This window comes from Stylophora pistillata, chromosome 2 (genome assembly GCF_964205215.1).
Source record: "Stylophora pistillata chromosome 2, jaStyPist1.2, whole genome shotgun sequence".
NCBI lineage: Eukaryota > Metazoa > Cnidaria > Anthozoa > Scleractinia > Pocilloporidae > Stylophora > Stylophora pistillata.
In genome coordinates, this window is record NC_142520.1 from 4,787,690 (window position 1) to 4,810,892 (window position 23,203).

At 39.5% G+C, this 23,203-nt stretch overlaps 1 protein-coding gene across 1 annotated transcript; it reads right to left on the reverse strand.

The window, feature by feature from the left end:
* Positions 1-242: 242 nt before the first annotated feature.
* LOC148736770 (adhesion G protein-coupled receptor D1-like) lies at positions 243-14,947 on the reverse strand. The gene is made up of 18 exons (XM_088750976.1): positions 14,640-14,947; positions 13,495-13,524; positions 12,496-12,860; positions 12,109-12,298; positions 11,461-11,565; positions 10,733-10,820; positions 10,153-10,243; positions 9,613-9,662; positions 9,216-9,354; positions 8,967-9,061; positions 8,651-8,753; positions 8,396-8,546; positions 8,152-8,236; positions 7,876-7,942; positions 2,538-2,620; positions 2,271-2,391; positions 1,443-1,484; positions 243-1,269 (listed from the first exon to the last, which is right to left on the reverse strand). Exons 1-18 carry the CDS (start codon positions 14,668-14,670, stop codon positions 1,093-1,095), a joined length of 2,013 nt encoding a protein of 670 aa, XP_088607102.1. The 5' UTR covers positions 14,671-14,947; the 3' UTR covers positions 243-1,092.
* Positions 14,948-23,203: the final 8,256 nt, after the last annotated feature.

Sequence of the window (23,203 nt, forward strand, 5' to 3'; positions counted from 1 at the left end):
ATCTTTGTAGTTTAGTTTCTCAAAGTTTCTTTCTTGGCCCGCCATAGGCAATGCGTCAAGCTTGAAAAGAGTTCGAGGCTAAATGAAAAAAAAAAAAAATGTGATGCGATCCTTTGAACGACTGTCACGCAAGAGGTCATGTGTTTGGTACATTCCTGGCTAAGCAACGTTAGTGCGGCGCATTTAATTTTATGTAGTAATATCAGGAATCGAAATCACTTTGTCGCAGTTCAAAATTAGCAGACATTAGAAACAAATTATTTATTGATGCCTGAATGTAATTACATACACCTTAAAATTAAATTTTCATAGACTATTAGATGTTTTTCATTAGACATGGAGGAGTGAGAGGAAGCCTAACCTCTTCCTACAAAGTTCACGTTCTTTTCTAGAAATGGAGATATAATCAAAGTGCCTTATGGTTTCTAATAAAGGAATAACGACGATAAGTAGATAAATAAAATAATGAATAGACTAAATGAAACATCTGAGGAAGATATTCTTTCACGGTGATTAAATCCTAACCATTTCTAATGGATACTCATTGGTGAGCAAGTTTAAGTTTGAAAACAAAAAAAAATTTTTCCTTCTGAGATACCCTAGGTAGGTCCCTTACTCTCAGGAGTTGTCTCTTGGATGTGGTTTTGGATTTCTAGACCATCTGACCTTCATTATATACGGTACTCATTCTCGACATAAAGGATACCTCTCATGATGATTACTTGAACTGTTATATTATTATAATTTGGATCAAATGCAAAGCTATCCGCGCCTCAGCTTCAGAAGGTTATAATAATAATGATGATTTAATATTTATATTGCGCAAATTAACATGTGGATATGATCAAATGCGCATCACAACACTTTTCGGGGGACTTTGGCCGGACTGCATCAGCGGTTTACAAACAATCGAAGGAAACGTGTTTGAAGATGCCCCCTCCCCCCAGTTCCCAGTAAACAGGCCAGACCACATTACAGTAATCTCGTGAGTGGGTTCTTATCCAGCTCTTCTGAGTCGTACCAAACTTTCTAAACGTACTTAATTTAAGATATACACAGATCTAGACTGTGGAAAAAGACTACGATGCCGATTCAGATCTCAGGGACTTCAACACCACTTTCATTGTCATTGCGAGGCTGGACAAGAATATTTCTCGGAAAAACGATATTCCCATCAGTTTCATTCACTTGCGAGGCTCGCTTAATGCTCGTTCCTTCATCAATAGTTGGGGTGACTTCAGTGATCCTTCTTTTAAAGCGAGATCTAATCTGCAAGGATAAGGTGAAATCAAAACGATTACAAGAGTTTTAAAACTGATCGTGCTTTGAATTGGATCGATATAACCATGGAATTACATTTCTTATTAGAAAGTCGAAGCCTAGCTAGAAAGAACTCTGAACAAAGATACAAAGAGAGCTAAGAACAACATTGAATAACATACCTCTGAGTTTCTTACGCAGTGAAGGAGAAATATTAAGAAGCCCTGTTAAATCATAAAGTGGGATATCAAGTTAACGCCTGCAGTATAACTTTTTTTTATTGCCTGTGTGTAGACTCATAAAGCTTTCATCTATGCCCCCCACCCCCAGTTCCCTGAATATGCAATTTTATGGTGAGAAAAATGTCCAAATTACTGGTATTAATCAAATGTTCTCTATTTTTACAAGTTGCTTTACACTAAGTTTAGCACATGGTAATCTACTAGGCACGACAATATGCGTGACAGTGACACTACTTATATTATAAGATCAATAATATAAGATAAATTTTATGAGATGAAGAAAACCATCATCATTGCAGATTCAAGATCGTGAGATTGGTTTTATGATTTTATTTGTTATTTTTAATTCCAGAAAAGTAAATTTTACTTTTTCTTATCATTGTAAAGAGTGATCGGTATTTTTATTTTACAACATTAGAGTCCTGATTTTTTTTTTTTTATTTAATTTTTCTTTCTCGTTAACGTTATTTACTTAAGAACGCTATAAAAGTTGAAAGTTTAATAGCCGTAAGGGGTCTATTTTCCAAGCATGTGGTAATGGGATAGAACGTTCGCTTAAAAAGGCATTCGAGTATCAGAGAGAGCTGAGAATTAATAATAAACAGTGGTGAACTTGTGCTCTCACATGAGTAGGGTGTATCTCATATGAGTAGAGATAAACTCTTATTACTGACTTCAACTTTGGTGAGATTTATCAAACCAGAAGTCACCCAGTTAGCTAACTCATATTGGACGGAATTCATTTTATAAAATTTGTGTTTAGTTTACCTGAGTGGAGTTGAGAAGTGTGAAAATGTAGGCGAACGCTTTGTGCAAGGACAACAGAAGACCAAATAGCCACGTGATCCCTAGCAAAGGAATCATCACCATGCATGCCCTGACACCAAGCCTAGAAAATCATGGAAAAAAAAATAAAGAAGAAGAAGATAGGTTGCTTTCATTTTCGTAAGTAGGTATTACTTGTAAAAGGAAGCAAAGAAAAAGGCGAATGGCTCACCGTGATTTATATTCTACAGGCGCCGCTGACATACTCACCTTATTTGTTCACTGTGTTTGTCTTTCGCCTGATGCATGATTGTCATTTCCTTAATAACTCGCCCCAGTAGCATTGCGTTTAACTGAAAAAGAAAAAAAAGAATATGCACTCATCAAACTAAATCAAAAACAACATGATTTCGAGGTAGAGCTAAGTTTGCACTTAAGGTAAAGGACGTAAAAAGTTTGACGCTTCCCCCTCCTTGTCATTCCACTAAGTTTCTCAGGTTTACCTGAAAATGCGTTCGTACACATTTATGTACCTGAGTGGAGGGGAAGAAAAGCACTGTACACACAAAATGTCTCGCCTAACAACACAAGACAATCAACCGTTAAAGTTTCGAACCAGAGGCCCATTTCTCGAAAGTCCCGGTAACTTAACGGGCCCGTAAAGCTGTTCTGTTTTCATTCAAGATGTCGATTTAAAAATTTTTGAAAATGATACAACAAAACTATTAGCTAAAGAAACAGAAAAGGACTGGTTTGGGTGCCCGAACCTGCTTTTTTATCCTTTAAATTTTGATTTTAAAACATGGCTTCGGGTCCGTTAAGTTACCGGGACTTTCGAGAAACGGGCCCGTGGACTTCTTAACCTGCCGTCCAGCGCGATAACCGCTTAATGCGTCCTCTAACAATGGCGTCTCCCAAAGGAATAAAGATTTTTGCACGTTTAAAACAAACTTCTGCTTCTTTTATTCCGATCACGTCCAAATAAACGGTTACAACAACAGAGAGAGAAAACAGAATACACTATTATATATATGCTAATTCCTAAAAAACAAATTTTGAATAGCAAAAAGAAAAGACACACCTGATACAATCATAGATCAAATTAACTATTCCTGTGAAATATTTCAAATTTAAAATAACAACGGCAAACATAATATGCATAATAACAACACTCCCACTTCTGACGTTGCTTATTTGACAGTCTTCATGCCTAGCTTAGTAACAAGTTTCTCAAAGCGATGCTTAGGCAAAGGTTTCGTAAGGATGTCAGCAACCATCTCGTCCGTGCCAATGTATTTCAAGGTAATCGCTCCGTCTTGTACTCTTTCGCGAACGAAGTGGTAACGTATATCGATGTGTTTTGTCCTGGCATGGCCCACGGGATTTTTAGCCATCGAAATAGCCCCTTGGTTGTCTTCATATATTTCAGTTGGTCCCTCTGGGGGTTCTCCCATGTCTGCCAATAATCTTCGAGGCCAGATTGCTTCCTGAGTGGCCGTACTGAGTGCTACATACTCTGCTTCTGCTGTCGACAATGCGACGGTAGCCTGCTTTTTGCTTAGCCAACTTACTGCCCCACACGCCAGTGAGAACACGTTTCCTGAAATAGAATGACGGTCATCCATATCACCCGCCCAATCTGCATCTGAGTAACCAATCAAATTTCCATCAGCAGATTTCTTGTAACTCAATCCAAGATATGCAGTTGCTTTCAGATATCTGAGGACTCGCTTTGTTGCTGTTAAATGAGTTTGTGTCGGATTGGCACAGAACTTCGACACAACTCCCACTGCTTGGGCGATGTCTGGACGAGTTGCGATCGCAGCATAAAGTAGACTTCCTACAATCGATTGATACGAGGTCACATCAACTGGTCTGCTAAAACCATCTTCCTTTTGCAGCTTGACGTTCAAATCAACAGGTGTAGACACCGGTTTTGCTTCTGTTTGCCCAAACTTCTCGAGCATCTTTTCGACATAGTGTCCTTGATGAAGGAAGACTTGCTTATTTTTCACATCTTGAACGATACAGACCCCGACATAGTAATGCAGCTCTCCCATATCTTTCATCTTAAACTGCAGCTTTAGACTGTCCTTGACACTGCTCATCTCCGTGATGTTTCTTGCTAGAATCATCAGATCATCAACGTGGACCCCAATAATAGTCAGTGCATTCTTTCTGATAAATACGCAGGGATCTGCAGAGGCTTGAATAAAACCAATCTTTTCAATGCACTCCCGAAGAACTTTGTTCCAACAACGGGAAGACTGCTTTAAACCATACAGCGATTTCTCCAGCTTGCATACCAGATGCTCCTCCCCAGGTTTCACGTATCCTTCCGGCTGCTGCATGTAAATTTCTTCATCAAGTTTTCCGTTGAGAAAGGCTGTTTTTACGTCCATCTGGTGAATCAGCAAATCATTCTGAACTGCAAATGCAAGCAGACAACGTATTGAAGAGAAACGAACAACCGGCGAAAAAGTTTCATCATAGTCAATACCATATTTCTGGGTGTAGCCCTTGGCACTAGGCGTGCTTTGAATCGTTCCACTGTACCGTCACAGGAGTGTTTCAGTTTAAACACCCATTTGCACCCAACAGCTTTCCGACCTGGAGGTAATTCAACCAACCTCCATGTCTTGTTTTCAATCAGCGAATTGTATTCTGAATCCGTCGCGACTTTCCACTCTGCAGCGTGATCACCTGATCTTGCTTCTTGTATAGATGTAGGTTCATCAATCCCAGAAAGATGATAGGCCGCATGGTGTACGCGGTGAGTTGCCGTGTCTGCGTATTCGTCATAACCATATCTGACTGGTGCTTCTCGTGTTCTTACTGACCGTCGAGGTTCCCCTGGCGAGTCATCTTCTAAATTCTTCATTTCTTCTTGTTCTCCTTCATCTTTTCCAGGGTTTACTTCGTTTTTCTCTGCTTCCTCGCTCCTTGGGTCTGGCTCTGTTGCCATGGCTCGCTTCTGGCCGAAATCGTTTGCATTAAACTCCACATCTCTTCGGATATACATCTTTCGGTTCGTCTCATCAAAAAGACGATATCCCTTTGAAGTTAAGCTGTAGCCCACAAAACGCATCTTCCTCGATTTCTTGTCAAGCTTTCGTCGTTCACTGCTTGGTACGTGGGCATAGGCCATACACCCAAATACACGCAAGTGGCCCACATCTGGTTTCTTTCCATACCACCGCTCATAAGGAGTTTCATTCTCTTTTAGCGCCGTCGTGGGAAGGCGGTTTCTCACATAGGCAGCTGTAAAAACGGCTTCAGCCCAAAAGATGTCCGATAATGCCGCATGCGCGATCATCGAACGTGCAGACTCGACCAAAGTCCGATTCATTCTTTCTGCTACACCATTCTGTTGGGGTGAGTGTGGCACTGTCAGCTCATGTCTAATTCCTTTCACCTTCAAATAGTTCCGTAATTCAGTGGACAAATACTCGCCGCCATTATCCGTTCGCAAAGTTCCTATTGCCTTGCCGACATCGTTGGTAACGGAAGTTTCAAATTCTACAAACTTCTCTAACACTTCTGATTTGTGTTTCATGAAGTGTACAGCGCAGCACCTTGAGTAATCATCAATAAACGTAACAAAATACTTTGCTCCTCCAATCGATGGCGTGTGCATAGGACCGCAGACATCACTGTGCACCAGCTGTAGTCTTCGCGTCGAGCGAATCTCTCTCACTGCGGGAAACGGTTTTCTACACATCTTTCCTGCCAAACATCCTTCGCAGAAAGACAGTTCAGTTATTTTCTTGATGTTAATCCCTCGTACGGATTCACTCTCCACACATTTCTTGAGGCGTAGCTCGTGTACGTGTCCAAGACGTTGATGCCATAAGTCGCTACCCTGAGATGACTCAACTGAGACGTACGCAGTGTCCGTAGTGATTGCAACTTGACAGTCTAGTTGATAGAGTTTATCAACCAGTGATCCCATTCCACGAAGCTTTCCATTTCCATCCCAAATACAACATTTTTGGGGACCAAACTCTACAGCGTTGCCCTTAGAAACTGCAGCTCTTACAGAAAAAAGGTTGCAAGTGAGTTTAGGGACGTAGAGGATATCATATAAGACTGCTTTCTTGGATTCGGTTGCTTGAAACAGCATATTCATTCGTACACTCCCAGATCCCAACGCTTTCACAACACGGCCATCACCCAGCGCGACATTTTCAGGCTCGGCAAATTCCTGAAAATTCACCAAAACATTGTTTTCTGTCGTCATATGACTTGATGCGCCCGAGTCGATAACCCAAGGATAACAACTTTTGTCTGTAGACTCCACGCTCTCAACAGACGCCATAAACGCAGTAGCATAAACGTCTTCACCTTCGAAGTCAGAATTATTCGGTCCGCGCTCGTCGCTGTCGACTATTTTTGCTTTGTGCCATTTAAATTTCTTGGGACAATAACGGCGGATATGACCCACATCACCGCATTCGAAACATGTCAACTGCTTACGGGGCGGATCGCTTGGACAATTACGGCGAATATGACCCGCAGCACCACATCCAAAACATGTTGGCCGATCGCGTGGCGTATCTCTCCTGAAGGCCCCCGTTAGCGCTGATTCAGCTTCATTCAAGTGACCGGATAGCTCAGATTGCTTCATTTCTTCGTGAATAAGTGCTTGTTGGACATAATCCAGGCTAACTCCATCTACTCTTGCTTCGATAGCGGTGACAAGGGTCGCGAAACTTCTCGGCAAACTTCCTAACAAAGTCACAACTTGATCCTCTTCGGAAATGGGCGCTCCAATTGCCGCAAGTTTATCAGTGATATCTTTCATGAGCTTCAAATGTTGTTCCACCGGTGTACCTTCTTTCATCTCGGAACGAAAATATTTCTTCTTTAAAAATAGTTTGTTCGCGAGTGTCTCTCGTTCAAAATGTTTCCTTAACGCATCCCAAGCTTGCTTTGGTTCTTCGCTTGAGGTGATCAAGTAAAGCTGAGCGCGATCAATCGCCAACACAATTGTCGAGAACGCCTTTTGTAGCCTCGATTGGTAAAGTGTTTGTGCCGTTGGAGTCGCATCGTGTGCGAGGACTTCTGATCCTTCTACCAAGCCCCATAATCCTTTCGCCAACAGTAAATGTTTCATTTGAAATTTCCAAGTGTTCCAATTGCTCCCGTTAAGTTTGTCGATCGAGAACTTTTCCTCCATGTTTCATTTACGTACTCCTGGGCCCATAACCTAAAGATTTTTGCACGTTTAAAACAAACTTCTGCTTCTTTTATTCCGATCACGTCCAAATAAACGGTTACAACAACAGAGAGAGAAAACAGAATACACTATTATATATATGCTAATTCCTAAAAAACAAATTTTGAATAACAAAAAGAAAAGACACACCTGGACCAATCATAGATCAAATTAACTATTCCTGTAAAATATTTCAAATTTAAAATAACAACGGCAAACATAATATGCATAATAACAACAAGGAAAACATACACTTTACATTTCGCGGAATACTATCGAACATAGTGAATGAAGTTAGAGGTAAGTGGTAAGAAAGAAAACATCGTCGCGATTTTAACGATAACTGAAGGCAAAACGTGAAAGCGAATAAACCTTAAGAATTTAACTTACCAACTCAATCAGCAGAACGAAAACAACAAATATCCATATCATCCCGTTAGCAGATGAAATCCAGCAGCTGAAGTAAATTAGGTATCGGAAACTTTGATAAATTATCAATTAGTGATTAATTATTGTGTACATGCACGTGCACAGTATCCACTATGCCCGGTTTGCTTGGAAGTAAAAATCACAAGAGAAATAAAATAAAACAAACAAACGAAAAGGCAGAAAACGACGATTCGTGACAGACTCATGGATCAGGAGAAAAAAGTCCTCACTGCTTACAATTTTTCACTGATATAGCTTGTAATCCCCTCTTCGCTTCCTTCTGCAATGCTTAGCGATATGGAGACGACGAGGGCAGGTAGACCTGTGTATTTGAAACTCGAAGTGATTACAATGTCAGACTACAAGGCTGTGGTGATGATGGTAGTGATGAAGGTGATGACAATGGTGCAGGTAATTATTCATGTTTTGCTTTTCAAAAAATTATCAATGAGAGTATGACAAGTTTTGAATGCATTTTTACCCCATGAAAATCCATGTGACACCTTCATCTTGTCGTTGATGTCGTAAACTTTTACAACAAATAGGTAAAGATAAATTCCTTCGACAAGCATCCAGCAGAAAGCAGCCATCAGGAGATACTGCACTAAAGCTGCTATTGTAACACAGGCAGACTGCACAGGATAGAAAAAGTGGCATGGACTGAATAAGTTAAGAGCAGGTTACCGTCATAAGGATCAACACAAAGAGACTCCACTTTTTTGATGTAATATCTCACCTTGTTCTCAACAGCACCAATTCCGGTTAGAAAGATAATTTGCCCTGCACCAAGTGAGGTGACTAGACTCACTCGGATCTGAGATAAAGGTCCCCTCATGTCTCTAATCAAAATTAAACAAATGATTTGTAAGAGGACTCCTCCATATCAGTTCTATCCTCATTTTATACAAAGCCATGTTATATACTTTGGGAAACAAAAGATAATTCGACTTGGGTCATATCACTTTGTGCGTCTAAGGTCATAATAGTTCTTGTTCGGTCTAAAACATCGGCTGGCTTCGGAATGCTTGTGTCGAATTATGTCATATACTTACGTAAGAAGAGCATAACTGATAATTGTTAAAGTGCTTCCAACTAAAGAGATAGACAAGCCCACGTACGTAAGAGTTTTCAGCGCCTTTCCGTCAGTCTTGAAAATGAATACGAAAAACAGAGATTCAATAATCATAACAGAGAAAGGTTACGTACCATACACCCGGTTTAACACCGACGGAGGGAAAAGCGCCCCGCCGATACATGGTGCCTTTTGAAATCAATGTATGAATATTTCGCAATATCCCTACCTTAGTTAAACTGTTACCGCTCGTTCCACTATCAAACTGCATAAGAACTGCGAAGTGAGTTAGATGATTGCAGCTGCACTCGGTGTAAGTTTCGTTCCTAGATTTTAGAAGACACCCTTGCCCTGACCATCTCGAGGGCCTGCAGAAAGCATTGAGAAAAACAGTCGTAAAATTTCCCTTCCCCCTTCCCCACTATAACAAAAATTAATAAACGAAACAACTGACAGTTCGATCGACCACGTCTTATACGGAGGTCTGAGAAAGAGGAAAATGAGTAAGAAGTGAGCATACTATATGATGTGCCACTCACAAAAGCCTCACCTGTATGAAAGAAGAGTCCTCAAGAAATTTGATAATTGGAGTGAACGATGTCATTAGTTAACTCAAAGTTATTTACCTGTTCTCGAAAGTATTCCAAAACATGCAGCTTCTGTCCAAAGTTGCAGGCTGAAACCGTGAAATTACAATTAGTGTTAAGTAATTCAGCGTCTTGCGGGCCAATAAGGAGGTAGGAGTGCTCCCGCCGCATTTTTTTCAGACCTCACCCCCATTTGTGATACATCTGAAGAGTTGCTTCCCAATATTTCTAGTCTAATTTGCCTCTCTTTGAGAGGCGCCCTAAAAAGAACTAAGCTCTTGAAGTCATAAAAAAACTAACACTAACAATTTAAGGTAAAATAAAGTCCACCATAACAACAACAACAAAAACGACAACAAAAGTCGACCAAAATCAAGACTAAAAAGAGGAAACAATTGCATATATAGAAATAGAAACAACGAAAATGCATACAGAAACACGGATGGTACAGGAAAGATGCGTTAAGAGAGAGAAATTGCCAAAGTTTGCTGATATTATCCAGATATACTAAAGCTGTTTAAACTCTTTTAAATAGTTACAAAAATGGCTGCAACTGTCTCTTGATTAAATACAACTTACCTTTAGGTTTTTAAATCTCAACGTGATATTCTTCCTGAGTTTGGTGTTCCTTGGCCATATCGTTGCAGACAAGATAAATGTGTTGATGTTCCTAACCATGATTCCCAATAATTTTGCAAAATGCTTAGATTAAAAAAGCTATTGTGTGCACTTATTTCATCACAAGTCTTGAAAACTCCGTTGAAATTTCTTTATGGACCAAAGTCGACAAAGCGAAGTTTCTTTATGATCCAAAGACGACAAAGCGGAAATCCTTAATTCTTAGTCTATCTTTTTAATATGCATTCAATTTTTTTTTCTATGTATATCATTCAGATGTCAAAAGTCACTCGAAAGACCAACGAATAAACAGAAAAACAAGACAAATAAAATTAGATGAAAAAAAAAAGATAAATGTTCTTAAAGACAAAAAGAAAATTGATAAAAATTTATTAAAAGAAAATCACAACAAAAGCGAAACAGAAATTCAATCTGGGATCGAGCACATTCCTCTAAACTTGACTGGTGTAGCTTATCTACACACCAAAAGAGAGCTATAAAAACATGAAGATACTATATATAGAACTAGGTTTTAGCAAACCTTCGTTCGTTGAAAGAGGCAGAGTTGGCTTGGTTCGGTTGGAATATTTCATGGAGATCTTTGTAAATGACCGCAAGTGCCACTGATCCTAAGACGTAATAGTGGAGGCAATTTTAATACTACTGGTCTAATAATAAAAAGAAGGACAAGCAATCACGACTTTAAGACCTTACAAGCCAAGTGGCTAATTCAAATGGTATGCCTTACGTTTGAATAGGAATAAAATATATCGATCTACAGACAAATAAACAAATAAATATAAACAAACAACCAGATTAAAATCTCAGTCACTCAGTTTGAATTTTCCTTCGTACATGAAACCCAGCCCCCTTCTGACCATAGCCCTGATAATCAAAATATAACAAAATCTTCGAACCTGATTGGTTATCACTAACCTGATTTATGCACTTATAGGACAGTGTATACTTCATGCTTGTCATTGGGCAATGTAATAGGAAGGTTAAAGGGATACTATGAAAGTAGACAGGACGTGTTATGTGCGCTCGCTGTTGCCGCGCTTTTCGCCGAGTTCAATGTTGTTGTTGCTATTTCTGTTCGTTTGTTTGTGTTTCTTCTGAAAACATATTACTTATGTTTAGTTTCTTTTCTTAAATTTATCATAGATTTTATTAATTGGCAACAGGACTTCGTGTCGTCTAATTCTTTGTTTGATTAAAGCCCGAGTTGGACTACTTTTAAAAAAAATGAAAAATATGTAACTCTCCAACCGTTATCCAAGCCTGCAGTGGGAAGGCTGAAAGAGTTTTCTCCTTTATCATCCCCAAGTTGGACATCACTCTCATTTTCGTTAAAAATCTTCCTGACCAAAATATCTGATGAAAAAAAAAAAGTATTTTAAGCGCAGGCCAAAATAAATAAGGATGTTTTCGTATTAGTCACAAGTTACCGTTCACGAAATATTTAGGCCTAGAAGGTCTGAAAACCATTACTTAGAAGAAGTCAAAGCAAGCACTTTGGAATGATCCCTAGTCAAAGGAGGGTTCTCAATTTGAACTTCGGATAAAGTGTAGGTGATCATTTTTTAATCATAAAACATGTATTACCGCGACGGATTCGAAAGTTTTTTTTTTTTCTTTAACACACTCTGTTGCGAAATTGTATGGTATTGAAAGACTCCTTAGATACAATCGGCGCGCGATAGGAATTCGCTGGTATGAACAGCCTTAATGGGGGTTTTATACATGTCGCCAACAGGACGCGATGAAAGGTTGATGGAGACAAAGCTTTCAACCAAAGTCAATAGTTTAAAGCAAGTATTGTCCTAGCAGATTTTTCTCAAAAATGCCCTGAAAAATGCATGAAATCGGTATCAGAAATCAAGAAAACTCCCAAATCAGCTTTTAACATTTACTCACCTGCATGTTCACTACTGATATAAATCTCAGGTGTGGTTTGATTAAGATGGTGTTGTGAATAATTCCCGATGAACTCCTCCAAATCAGTAACGGAGAGAAGAGCACGCTCCGTCTTTTCTTGATTTATTTTACCTCCAGAAAGGGGTATCACTTCTTCTAGGATGGTGTCGACAAGTGTCTTGCTTGGAAACTGAGAAGGTTAAAAATAAAAAAGTTTTGAGCAGGAATAAGACGGTGGTTAACGTATGTCATCTAGTAGCCTTACTCGTGAAGGAATAGATAAATGAATGGAATACAAAATTTATGCAAAAGCTCTGTAAAGAGTGAAAGGAACAATAAGAAAAATTGGGCGCTAAAAAATGTCACACAAGAATTAAATGCACGTACTTCGATTGCTGATGTTAGCTTAATGGAAAGAAAATGCGGTTTCTTTGCCCAGCATTGTTTCACTGTAATACTTCCCATATACGACGAGTCTGTTCTATTTTTCATGATGATAGAGAGGTGTCTGAGAGGCCTACGGCATCTCCACATTTTCTTACAGCGTGAAGTCCAACTGGACGACTGTCCGAAACAAGACGCCAACTGCTCACACCAAGATTCACAACATTCCTTGTCAATAGGTGGTTCTGTTTTATCGAAACATATCAGCTTATGCCAGTTCTGACGCCATGGGCCAGTCTTCTGCAGGCACTCCGTACCGTTAAGTGCTGAGTGACTGAGATTTTTGTTATGGATGGAGCAATGACTACCTGCGTTAGAAAAGTGAACATTTAGTGGAAGCATTTAAAAATGTCAACGATGTTCCTCGTTTGCACACATACTGTATTTTATTTCTTTTATAAAATAAAATTGTTTGTAGATCATTTTTATTTCCACTCACGTCCTGTTCCATGGACTTTCAGAAACAAATTATAATCGGTAGAGAACCCCAAGAAGTTTTTGATTGCTTTTGTCTTTCTGTTTTTATCGCTTTTCACTCATTATCAGTATTATTGGTCTGTAGAGAAAATCTCAGAGTTATTCGATGTTTAGCCCCTCAGTTTTTTCTGACTTCACTTATCTTTTCTTATTAATTTTTTAATTAACTTTTTTTTTGGGATGGTGACCCGCTTTAAGATTGAAGTTACAGTGTAAAGTTTATAGGCCAACACCTTCCCCTGTTTTTTTTTTTTTTTTTTTTTTTTGTCTTTTCTTACATCTTTTAAAGGGACAATTACCAGCAACAAAAAATCAGTGATTTTCCCAAGTAGTTCGCTTCTTAAGATTTATTTAGCGATAGATGATACATTTAGGGTTAAGCCTTGACGGCAGAGGTGAACACCTCAGACAATGTCGATCTCTTAAAATGTCCTATTCCCTTTTTCCTACAAAGAAATTACAAACCTTGTGCTGAAATTAGCATGATCTTAGTCGCTGTGGGAGAGATGAAACCAGACAAAATGTAAATCACCAGTCATAAATAATAACTCCCTAATTCATAACCATGACGAGGCAAGGGGGGTGGAGTGGGGGGAGGAAGGGGGATTTGGCAAAAGAATCAATTGCGAGGCAAGCACTACGATAATAAGATACCCATGGAAATGTGGTCTTAAAACGATCAAATGTTAGAGAGTTTATTTTTCCGATTACGTCATCTCTAGCGGAACATCTATAAAGTTTTTCATTACTCCTCATTTATGAAAAAACCTGCCGTCGCAAATTAAAATAAGTAAACCATCATATCTTTTTTTCACCACTAATAAAGGGAAACGTGTCAGTGGAAAATTTGACACACGAAATACCGCCCGTGTCAGAAATACACCTTCACGGCGACAGTAAATAGACTGAAGTGTGTCGCCGCCATGAGATTGTTAAGGAGAAAGAAAATTAATTACAACCACTAAAGCGGAGTTCTAGCGACTCATAACATAGTTACCGGTATATTTGAAATATGTAAGACCATTTTTATCTTGTTTTCTGAGCTAACTACTCATTGAAAAGGTTTTTCTCGCGGGAGAGCGCTTGTGTCGACAGAGGGGTCTAGAAAATACATCTGTTTGAAAGGAGATCGCGGTTACGTTTTGTCCTCACTCGGGCGACGGACTACGTTTATTGCATAGAGGAAAATTAGGATAACATGGTAGAGATCAATGACCACATATAAAAGAGATTACACACAGAGCAAATCATACACAAATCGCCGAGAAGTTTAGAAAAACGAGTAAATTAATTTGTTGTGTTCCGGTGTAGGTAAATTTTTGTACCTACATGTAATTTACATCTTGTTTGTAATTCACTTTTACTCATAGTAAAGAGATGACAAAAGGGAACATCCAAAATAGAAAAAAAAGCTCCCATCTTTCCAAATGTTTTTATTTCTTCCTATTTCTTTTTCCTCACCAGATTTTCACGTCTATTAAGTGCGTCAATACAAGCATCAAGAAATTGTGAAAGCATTCTGTAATAATATCAGAGAGAGAACGTAACAAGAAGTTACTAAAACTGCCTCTAGCTACGCTACACCGAGTTGGTTTGATACAAGTACTTACCAAGAACGATCAATAGTCCAAGCAATCGCATTTTTTTGAGAAACTCCGTCCAGGTGAAAGGATTTTCCCTTATATGTAGGGATCCAAGATAATCCGGCGATGACAATATCGACAACCGAAAATTTACCCTAGCGAATTAATATCTCTTATTCAGACTGCTTTACTCGGGGCCCTACAGAGCTGAGATGTAATACAATCGAGAGAGTGTAAAATAAAGAAGGGCCAGTCTCACTGAGCGCGGAGTGAGACACTAAACGGTTAGATTCAATGCTTTGTTTTCACATTATGGCTTGATAATTTAGCTTTTAAGCTCGTATATCCATTATAACTTCTCCGACGACACATTGACATTAGTACGCGCCTAAACAGGTGGATAATGGATAGAATAATTTCGGTCCGCATCAGATGGCAAAAGCTTTGTAAAAAGAGGAGTTTTTTAAGGTTTTATTGAAATTTTGTTTTCGTTTAGCATTTGTATTAGCCTCGTATTCAGTTTCTTCAAGCAACGTAAGTGTGAATTTGTGCTTGTTCCTATCGAGTACTTGCTATAGATTAAACATAAAACAATACAAAGCTGAACAGAAACGATACCTAATATTCAAATTTCACCATTCTATTTTTTTTTTTCAGTTAAAAGCAGTCAGGGCATGCCCTATGTTGACAATCACTATCGCAGTCTGATTGGTTTTTGGAAATAAGTTGACAAACAATTGTCTGTTGCGTTGACGATTATTTTTACTGCTATTATCAGACCATGTTCATAGGAAGCAAAATATGTAGTACAGAAAGTAATTGCAATTTTTATTAACGCAGTCTGATCGTTTTTTGGAAATAATTTGACAAGCAATTGTCTGATTGTAATTTCCCCATTGCACTTTTGAGAGGAAAAGCATTTGTTTGTTTGTTTTTGGCAGATTTGGCATTTTTTTTTTTTTTTTTTTTTTTGTCGTTAAAAGGTGATAACAATTCGAAAATCCCATTGCACGAATATAACATTTCCTGAATGTATCAAAACCAGGTTCAATTATCTAACATTGTTATTTTTGTTGATTTTTTCCTTTAGAATCCTTTCGAAGAGGGAAAAAGATAGGTTTGGGGACTTATTCATTCAGCTACGCAACGCCCAGTCCGCAGATGGCCCACGCATACGCAGACCCCAGGACGCTTTACACTCTGTCATTCATCCTACCCTTATAGCGTTTGGCAGAACCAGGGAAGTTAAGTTTAAAATAGTGTTAAGGAGCCAACCAAAGCGTTTCACGTAAAGAAAAGAAGAAACCCACTCTCTTAAATGATATGCTAAGATCACTTAGCTTTATTGCAAGCGTGAGATCTTAATTGTCTCCACCTTTTTGAAAACAGAAACAAATTTCACACCGCGGATTCATTTATATCTTGATGTTTGTGCTTATATTAATCCGGCACAGCGTGAGCGGTGCCTGAGTTTCTGTTCCTGCTCTCGCCGTCGTTGCTGTTGTTACCTTTGTTGATTAAATCTCGGCTAAAACATTCATTAGATTGTTGCTTTATTTACAGCCACCCAGTTAGCCCAGTGGGTAGTGCGCTGGACTGTTGTGCGGGAGGTCGAAGGTTCGATCCCCTGCCGGACCAACACTCAAGGTCTTAAAAAAAATTGAGAATAATTTTCTACCTTTCTATAACATCAAGAAATGGCTAGATATTCTAGTCTTCTCAGATTGGGACGAATAAATGGAGGTCCTGTCTCCTGCAGGGTTGGGGATATAAAAGGATAATCTCCACCAAATTTTAACTTTTGATTAAAATGTATATCTTTTGCCAAAATAACTACTGGCAGAAGAAAAAGTTCCCTAAAAACCTTTCATTCGATTAAAATCCTGGTGTAAAAGCGCGAAATTCACTCAATTCAAAGACCGGAAGTTGAAATGGCTCCTAGTTAAACACGTGATCAATGACGTAAAAAAGAGAACTGAAAAACATACGAACGATCGCAATGGAATCCGACTCTGGTGATTCGAGTTGTTCCTTTTCGGATTCATCGTCAGTGATCGAGAGTGCAGACGCTCAAGGAATTTAAACATATATATGTTTGAATAAAGGCTAATAGTTTCGAAAGAAACTGTTTGGGGCAGCGTCGGTGGGGGTAACGAAATAACTTGGATATATCAACAAAGTTGAAGTGGTAAATTGGCCACCGTAATGATTACAAAAGCTGACGTTTCGAGCGTTAGCCCTTCGTCGGAGCGAATAAAGGAATTGTGGGTTGTGTGTGCTTTTAAAGGCAGAGAATGGAGCTACGTTATTGGTGGGAACATGGCAACGAGAAAAACAAGAATGTGGAAAGGAATGACAAGGACATATCGAAACCACTCGCTAGACATTTTAATTTGGGTATATCAACAAAGTTGAAATGGTAAGTTGGCCACCGTAACGATTACAAAATCTGACGTTTCGAGCGTTAGCCCTTCGTTGGAGCGAAGGGCTAACTCTCGAAACGTCAGCCTTTGTAATCGTTACGGTGGCCAATTTACCATTTCAACTTTTTTGATATATCCAAATTATTTCGTTACTCCCACCGACGCAGCCCCAAACAGTTTCTTTCGAAACTATCAGCCGCTAGACATTTTAATTTACCTAATCATTCTAAGCAACATATGGCAGTCTGCGATCTTTCCTTACACTCAGGTAGCAGGGAAAGCCGTAAAAATCTTGAACAAAAGCTCATCTTTCAAACCGGCAGTCTAAATCCCACAGGGATCAACGAACGCTTTTCATTCCACTAATTTATTCTTGTTTTTCTCGTTGTGTGCTTTTAAAGGCAGAGAATGGAGCTACGTTATTGGTGGGAACATGGCCGCTCCGACGAAGGGCTAACGCTCGAAACGTCAGCTTTTGTAATCGTGACGGTGGCCAATTTACCATTTCAACTTTGTTGATATATCCAAATTAAAATGTCTAGCGAGTGGTTTCGATGTGTCCTTGTCATTGCTTTCCACATTCTCGTTTTTCTCGTTGCCATGTCCCCACCAATAACGTAGCTCCATTCTCTGCCTTTAAAAGCACACACAACCCACAACTCCTCTATTCGCTCCTAGGAAGGGCTAGCGCTCGAAACGTCAGCTTTTGTAATCGTCACGGTGGCCAATTTACCACTTCAATCTTGTTGATATATCCAAGTTATATATGTTTGAGCTTTACGACAGTGAGGCTAGTCCTGACTCCTCGAATGAATCAGATGAGGCGATCCATTCGACCGATTACGAAACAGACTGGTAAGCGATTTCTCTGAGTTACAATTTTCGCCATTTGGCGAAATCTCTTGTTTGTCACTTCACAAAGTGAAGTGATCGTTAGAGTTGAGAAATGCAGCAGTTTTTGGCCCTAAAAATGTAGGACATCAACTTGATTAGACCAGCATTTGTTTTTAACACAATAAAGCTATTCTCTCACATTCGCTGCACGTGTTATGTAAACCTTAAACTTGCGTAATTCCTCAATCTTTTACTTCTTCTTCACCTTATTCCTCTTGATCCGAAATTTCTCGTCACTCTGAACCGGGGTCGACGTAATGAACTCCTTGAGCAAAGTGCGCTGTAGGCCTTTACTGGAACGGACGTCTAACAACCTGCCAAGTTATTTTAGCGTACGATTTGTTTACTTTCTTCGGGGTGGCCAGACTACTGTCACAACAGATTTATACTTTTATATATTTTCAAGTGACTAAATTCGCCTTTAGCGGTACGACTGCTCCAAAATTGCACAGAGATATCTTTCCCTATTTTGGGAGTTTGGGTGTTCACATCTTGAGCTTTCGTGGAGTGAGAACTCTACCGATGCCAAACCTAATTCTTCGGTACTCTCTTTGGAAAGGGACAGCTGTTCACTTTCTGTATGTGCATGGAGGATCTGGAACGTGCACCCGGTATATGAGTTGGGTTATAAGTTTGAAAGAGCTTTTTGCTTCATTTTTGATTCAATAAATACAGGTTTATATTTCTTTTACAGGTAATACATACCCTTGCAGCTTCCCGTTTTCTGTATGCCCCACTTAGTTGTTGTCGATTTTGTTTTGATAATCCCGCGCTTGTGTCACGGACTTGTGAGGATGAGAACGTTTCGTCGTCGAGCCTTTGTTTATTTTTTGCAGGCGGATTAATTTTAAAAAATTAAGGGAACAGCATGGTATTTTAGAAAGGGCTTTCACCTTTAAACCCATAGATTTCGCCAGAACCGACTGTTCCTCACAAAAAATTGCAGTGAAGCAGTGAATGCTGCACAAACGACTAGAGTTTGTTGGGTTCACAAAATCAGATCGCGTGTTTTTCACGGCTCTCGTCCATAACTTAGCGGAATCAGGATCTTCGGGCCGCTCATGAAGGCTTACTCTATCACTAACTGTATTGGAAAGTCTATCGGCCACACATCGTTGTCGCATTATTGTATTTTTGGGGCGCGTTTTTTTATGATTTTTAAGAAATCCCGTTGCTCTTGTTAAAGAAATCTCAACGGAAGTTCAATGAGTTCTCCCTTCTACGTCACTTTCGTTGGGAGGCAAAGCCTCTACGATCGAACCGGGCGTTGAGAAAAGTTTCAAATTTAAACGAAAACTGCCAAAGATTTTCCTTTTTTTTTTTCAAAAGATTTGTTTTATTTAAGTTGCTATCCGTCTTTTCTCAAAAATTCATCACAGGCGAGAGAGTATCCCTTTAAATGAAGAGCGTTCATTGATACTAAAATTTGGCGTCTTTTCTTTACTCCTTAGACGTGGAGAAATGAGATAGACTACCAAATGCTACTTAGAATGATTAGAGAGTTCAAATTGTCTTGCGACTTCGGATGCCCTCTTGCCCCACCTTTGTAATTTACGAAAGTGTTCTCGGAATCGGTCGATTAGTCGTTTTCTTTTTTTTTTTTTCCCCAATGTACATCCTTTGGCGATGACTACAACTTATGCGATATATGACAATGGGAAAGATGCATGTCAAGTGATCAGTATTCTAAATGGATCGCCTGAGTTTCGATATTTCCTCCATGTTATGGATGAAAGGACAAGGTTTGCGTACTGCACGCGTGCATTGAAATTTTCCCGGTTCATCATTAATTTGTATTGAACTTCTGAACAAAATTTTCGTATATTTTTTTTTGCCGCGTTACAATAAATTTAATAGTTTAAAAAAAAGAGTACCAGTTTCGGCATAGTTTTGAAGTAATCTAAAGCTTTTAAGAGTAATAGATTTAACTGCTTGATGGTGAAGATGAAATATGAGGGTGAACATAATTCGATCGTTCCTTTCCTTCTGCGACGTTCCTTTCCTTCAGTGACGTTTGTAACGCTAACTAAATGAGAAAGTGAAGGAGGGAGGCGATCCGACCCATGCCTCTCTCCTTTTACTCGATCCGAACCAAGCCTCCCATCTCTTTGCAATCCAAGCCAAGCCTCCCTCTTTTTTGGCGACTCGAACTCAAGCCTCCCTCCTTTTTCGCGGTCTAACCTCCTTTATCCGCTTCCTCGCCTTTGAATATTTTACTCCGTTCTACAAACTGAAACTGAACGCCCGGAACATGCTCAATTTTGAGGTCAATTTTGAGGTCAATCGTCGACTAAGACATGTTTTGTAATTCAACATTCTTCATATATTTCATATATTTTGAACTGCGGTATTAGATACGTATGATGCACGATCCTCGCAGTAGATAGCGCTATTTAAACAATAGCGAAAATCAGACCTGAAAAAAAATCAGGCCTGTACGGGATTCGAACCACTGACCTATTCGCTATTGCTTAAATAGCGCTATCTACTGCGAGGATCGTGCATCATACGTAAAGGAATCTCGTTAACCTACCGGCCCCGACAGTTCACCTGGTTCAACATCCACCAGTCATTTAAATCATTTCTTCTGTTATTTTATTGATATTAATAGCCACTGACCATATATATCGAAAATCCGTCGACAGTTGCAAAATTTTCTAATTCATTTACATAATTTTTTTCTGATAGAGCTTCTGAGGGTAAACCCCAAGACGCAACCACCCCCAAAGCTCCACGAATTTGATGTGCTGATGGCATTATCAAAGATTAAAAAAACTGTTATGGTTGGGTTTCAGGTGACGTCACAAGCTTTGCTGAAGTTAGTGTCCGCCATGTTGGTGTCCCTCGGGTGTCAAATTTATGAATAATTAGTCGATTTCTATAATGAAGCCCTCTCTCTTATCGCCGTATTATTTCGCCAACTACATGAATATCCAGGAAGAAAAAAGCGATAAAAGTATCTGGCATTCATCTTAATGTATCCCAGTGCTCTCTGAGTATGCTGAAAGCTTAGAGAGTTGGAAGGAAAGATGTTTGCAAAAGATCTTGGTCATTGGGGTTGACCCTGCAAGCATACCAGCCGAGAAGTTCAGTCCAAAGTTACCTCGTTCTTGCGACTAGCTTCTACACCAAGAAGCAGTTCAAGGAGTTCAAGAGTCTAGAGGCGTTTAATCAAGTGGTGTCGGGATTTGTAACCTCAGTTGTAGGCAAAGTAATCGCCGGCAAGTATGCCGTGAGAGCACGAGTTTGGCATTCACAGCATATGAATGATCCTTTAGTGAACATTTGGGTCATTTCCGAAAACGATGGGACTATTTTGTCAGCCCATTGCTTGGGATGCAAAGCTGGACTGGCTGAGTCATGCTCAGATATCGCGAGTGTTTTATTTATGTTAGAGGCAACTACTAGAATTCATGGCAAGGTCGCCGGGTGTCACGAAAACTCAGACACCGAAAACTCAGGACCCTCGAAGTGTTCTCCAAGCTTCCGAAGTGCTCCATAATTCGATAGTGTATAGCATAAGGCATGAACCAATTTTTTTTTATAATATAACCGGTGGAATAATGCAACAAATCCGACGCGAAAGATGAACAACAATATCAAGAGTGATTCTTCAGTGAGGCGAATCGTGACGGCGCTGATGACGAGTCTTCTTTCGCGTTGTTTTTCTCTTTCTGCCTCATTTAAGAACTCGAGCCAAAGGGTCGCAAAGTTGTCTTCGTTTTGGGACTGGTGGGCCGAGTCTCTGTTTGTATCCATTATTATCGCGAGATATTTAAGAATTTTAACAGAGCGACAACAAGGATCTGTGCGACGAACTACAAAAAGGTAAACAAACGTCCCTTTCGGCTCGTCAAAATCACGCCACATTTTAATACTTTGGTGTTGGAGCGAGCGCATTTGATCCCGTTAACTGTCAATGAAAAGTTCAAAATTAACGGGAAAAATGGAGGAAATCTAAGCTAAATGAAGTCTTGTGTCACTCTTAAATGTTTTAATACTCAACCATTGGACGATTTTGCGAAACGTGCAACTTGCGGCCTTGCTTTTGCTGCTTCAGTTGGATGAAGACCCAAAAGGTCAAAATACACGAGGGATTACCAGGAGTGATCATGAGTCGAGTTTATCTCTTGAATTTTCGAGGAGTGTGAGTTTTCGGGGTGTGAGTTTTCGTGACACCCCAAGCTTACTTGCACTCAGGTAAAATGCTCATGGATTTTGCCGACATAGGTCAATGAAGTGCCGTATGCAAGGGCTAAAGACATCGATTTCTCATCGGCTAAGAAGCTCAAAGAAAAGCTCTACCAAAAAATCGAGGATCTACAACAGCCGCAAGCCTCGAACAATACAACAACTTCTAGTTCCTCCTGTTCTTCCCCTTGATTTGTGATGATCTTAGGTATAGCGCATTAGATCATATATATAATGAATTTTGCGCTATAGAAATAATAAGATTATTAAATTATTATACGAAAAAATCCTTAGTCTTTATGCTTTCCACTTTTGCTCGAACAGCCAACAATAATGCATAAAACCATCTTTTCTTTCTCACATGAACTCTTCGTTAGATACGGTTTGTATACGCTCGAGGGACACCAAGATGGCGGATAGTAACCGTTGCTAAGGTATTGGTCACGTGGGTGAAACCCAAGGATTGGCCCTAATGGGTTGCCTTTATGGGTTTGGAGGGACAATTGCACAAGTCTCGCTCCTGTGGAGACTGCCTTGTGGAAAAAGTCTATCTCCTCTTACTCTTGGCCGACAGCTTGGAAAGAAGCTAACATCAACCCCCTCTCAAAAGTAGACACTCCTGCTCAACATTCGGATTTTCGATGAATTAATGTAACCCCAGCTATAGCACGTTGCTTTGAAAGAACTGTGTACCATCATTACAGTAAAAACCTTTTGGAGGAAAATCTGACGGTCACACAATATGCCTATAGGGAGGGCTGTAGCTGTACTGACGCCTTGATTCAAATACAGCATAATTACTTGAGGGCACTTGATGATAAGGATTGTAATTTTAATTATGAAAATTTTCAGAGGTATACAATCTACTAATATTAATCAGGAATTTCGAAAATTCCGCTGTTACATAATTAAAAGACTCAGAAAAGTACACGAAGACTGGTAAGCAATAACAGCATGACCTCGCCGTTTCTTGGGCAAAGCTTAGGAAAAAGTGATAGGACAAAGAATTATGGATTAAAACTGATTTTGTGATAAGCATTATGCAAACACTCCTAAAACTCTGCGTGCACTACAGGGAACAAA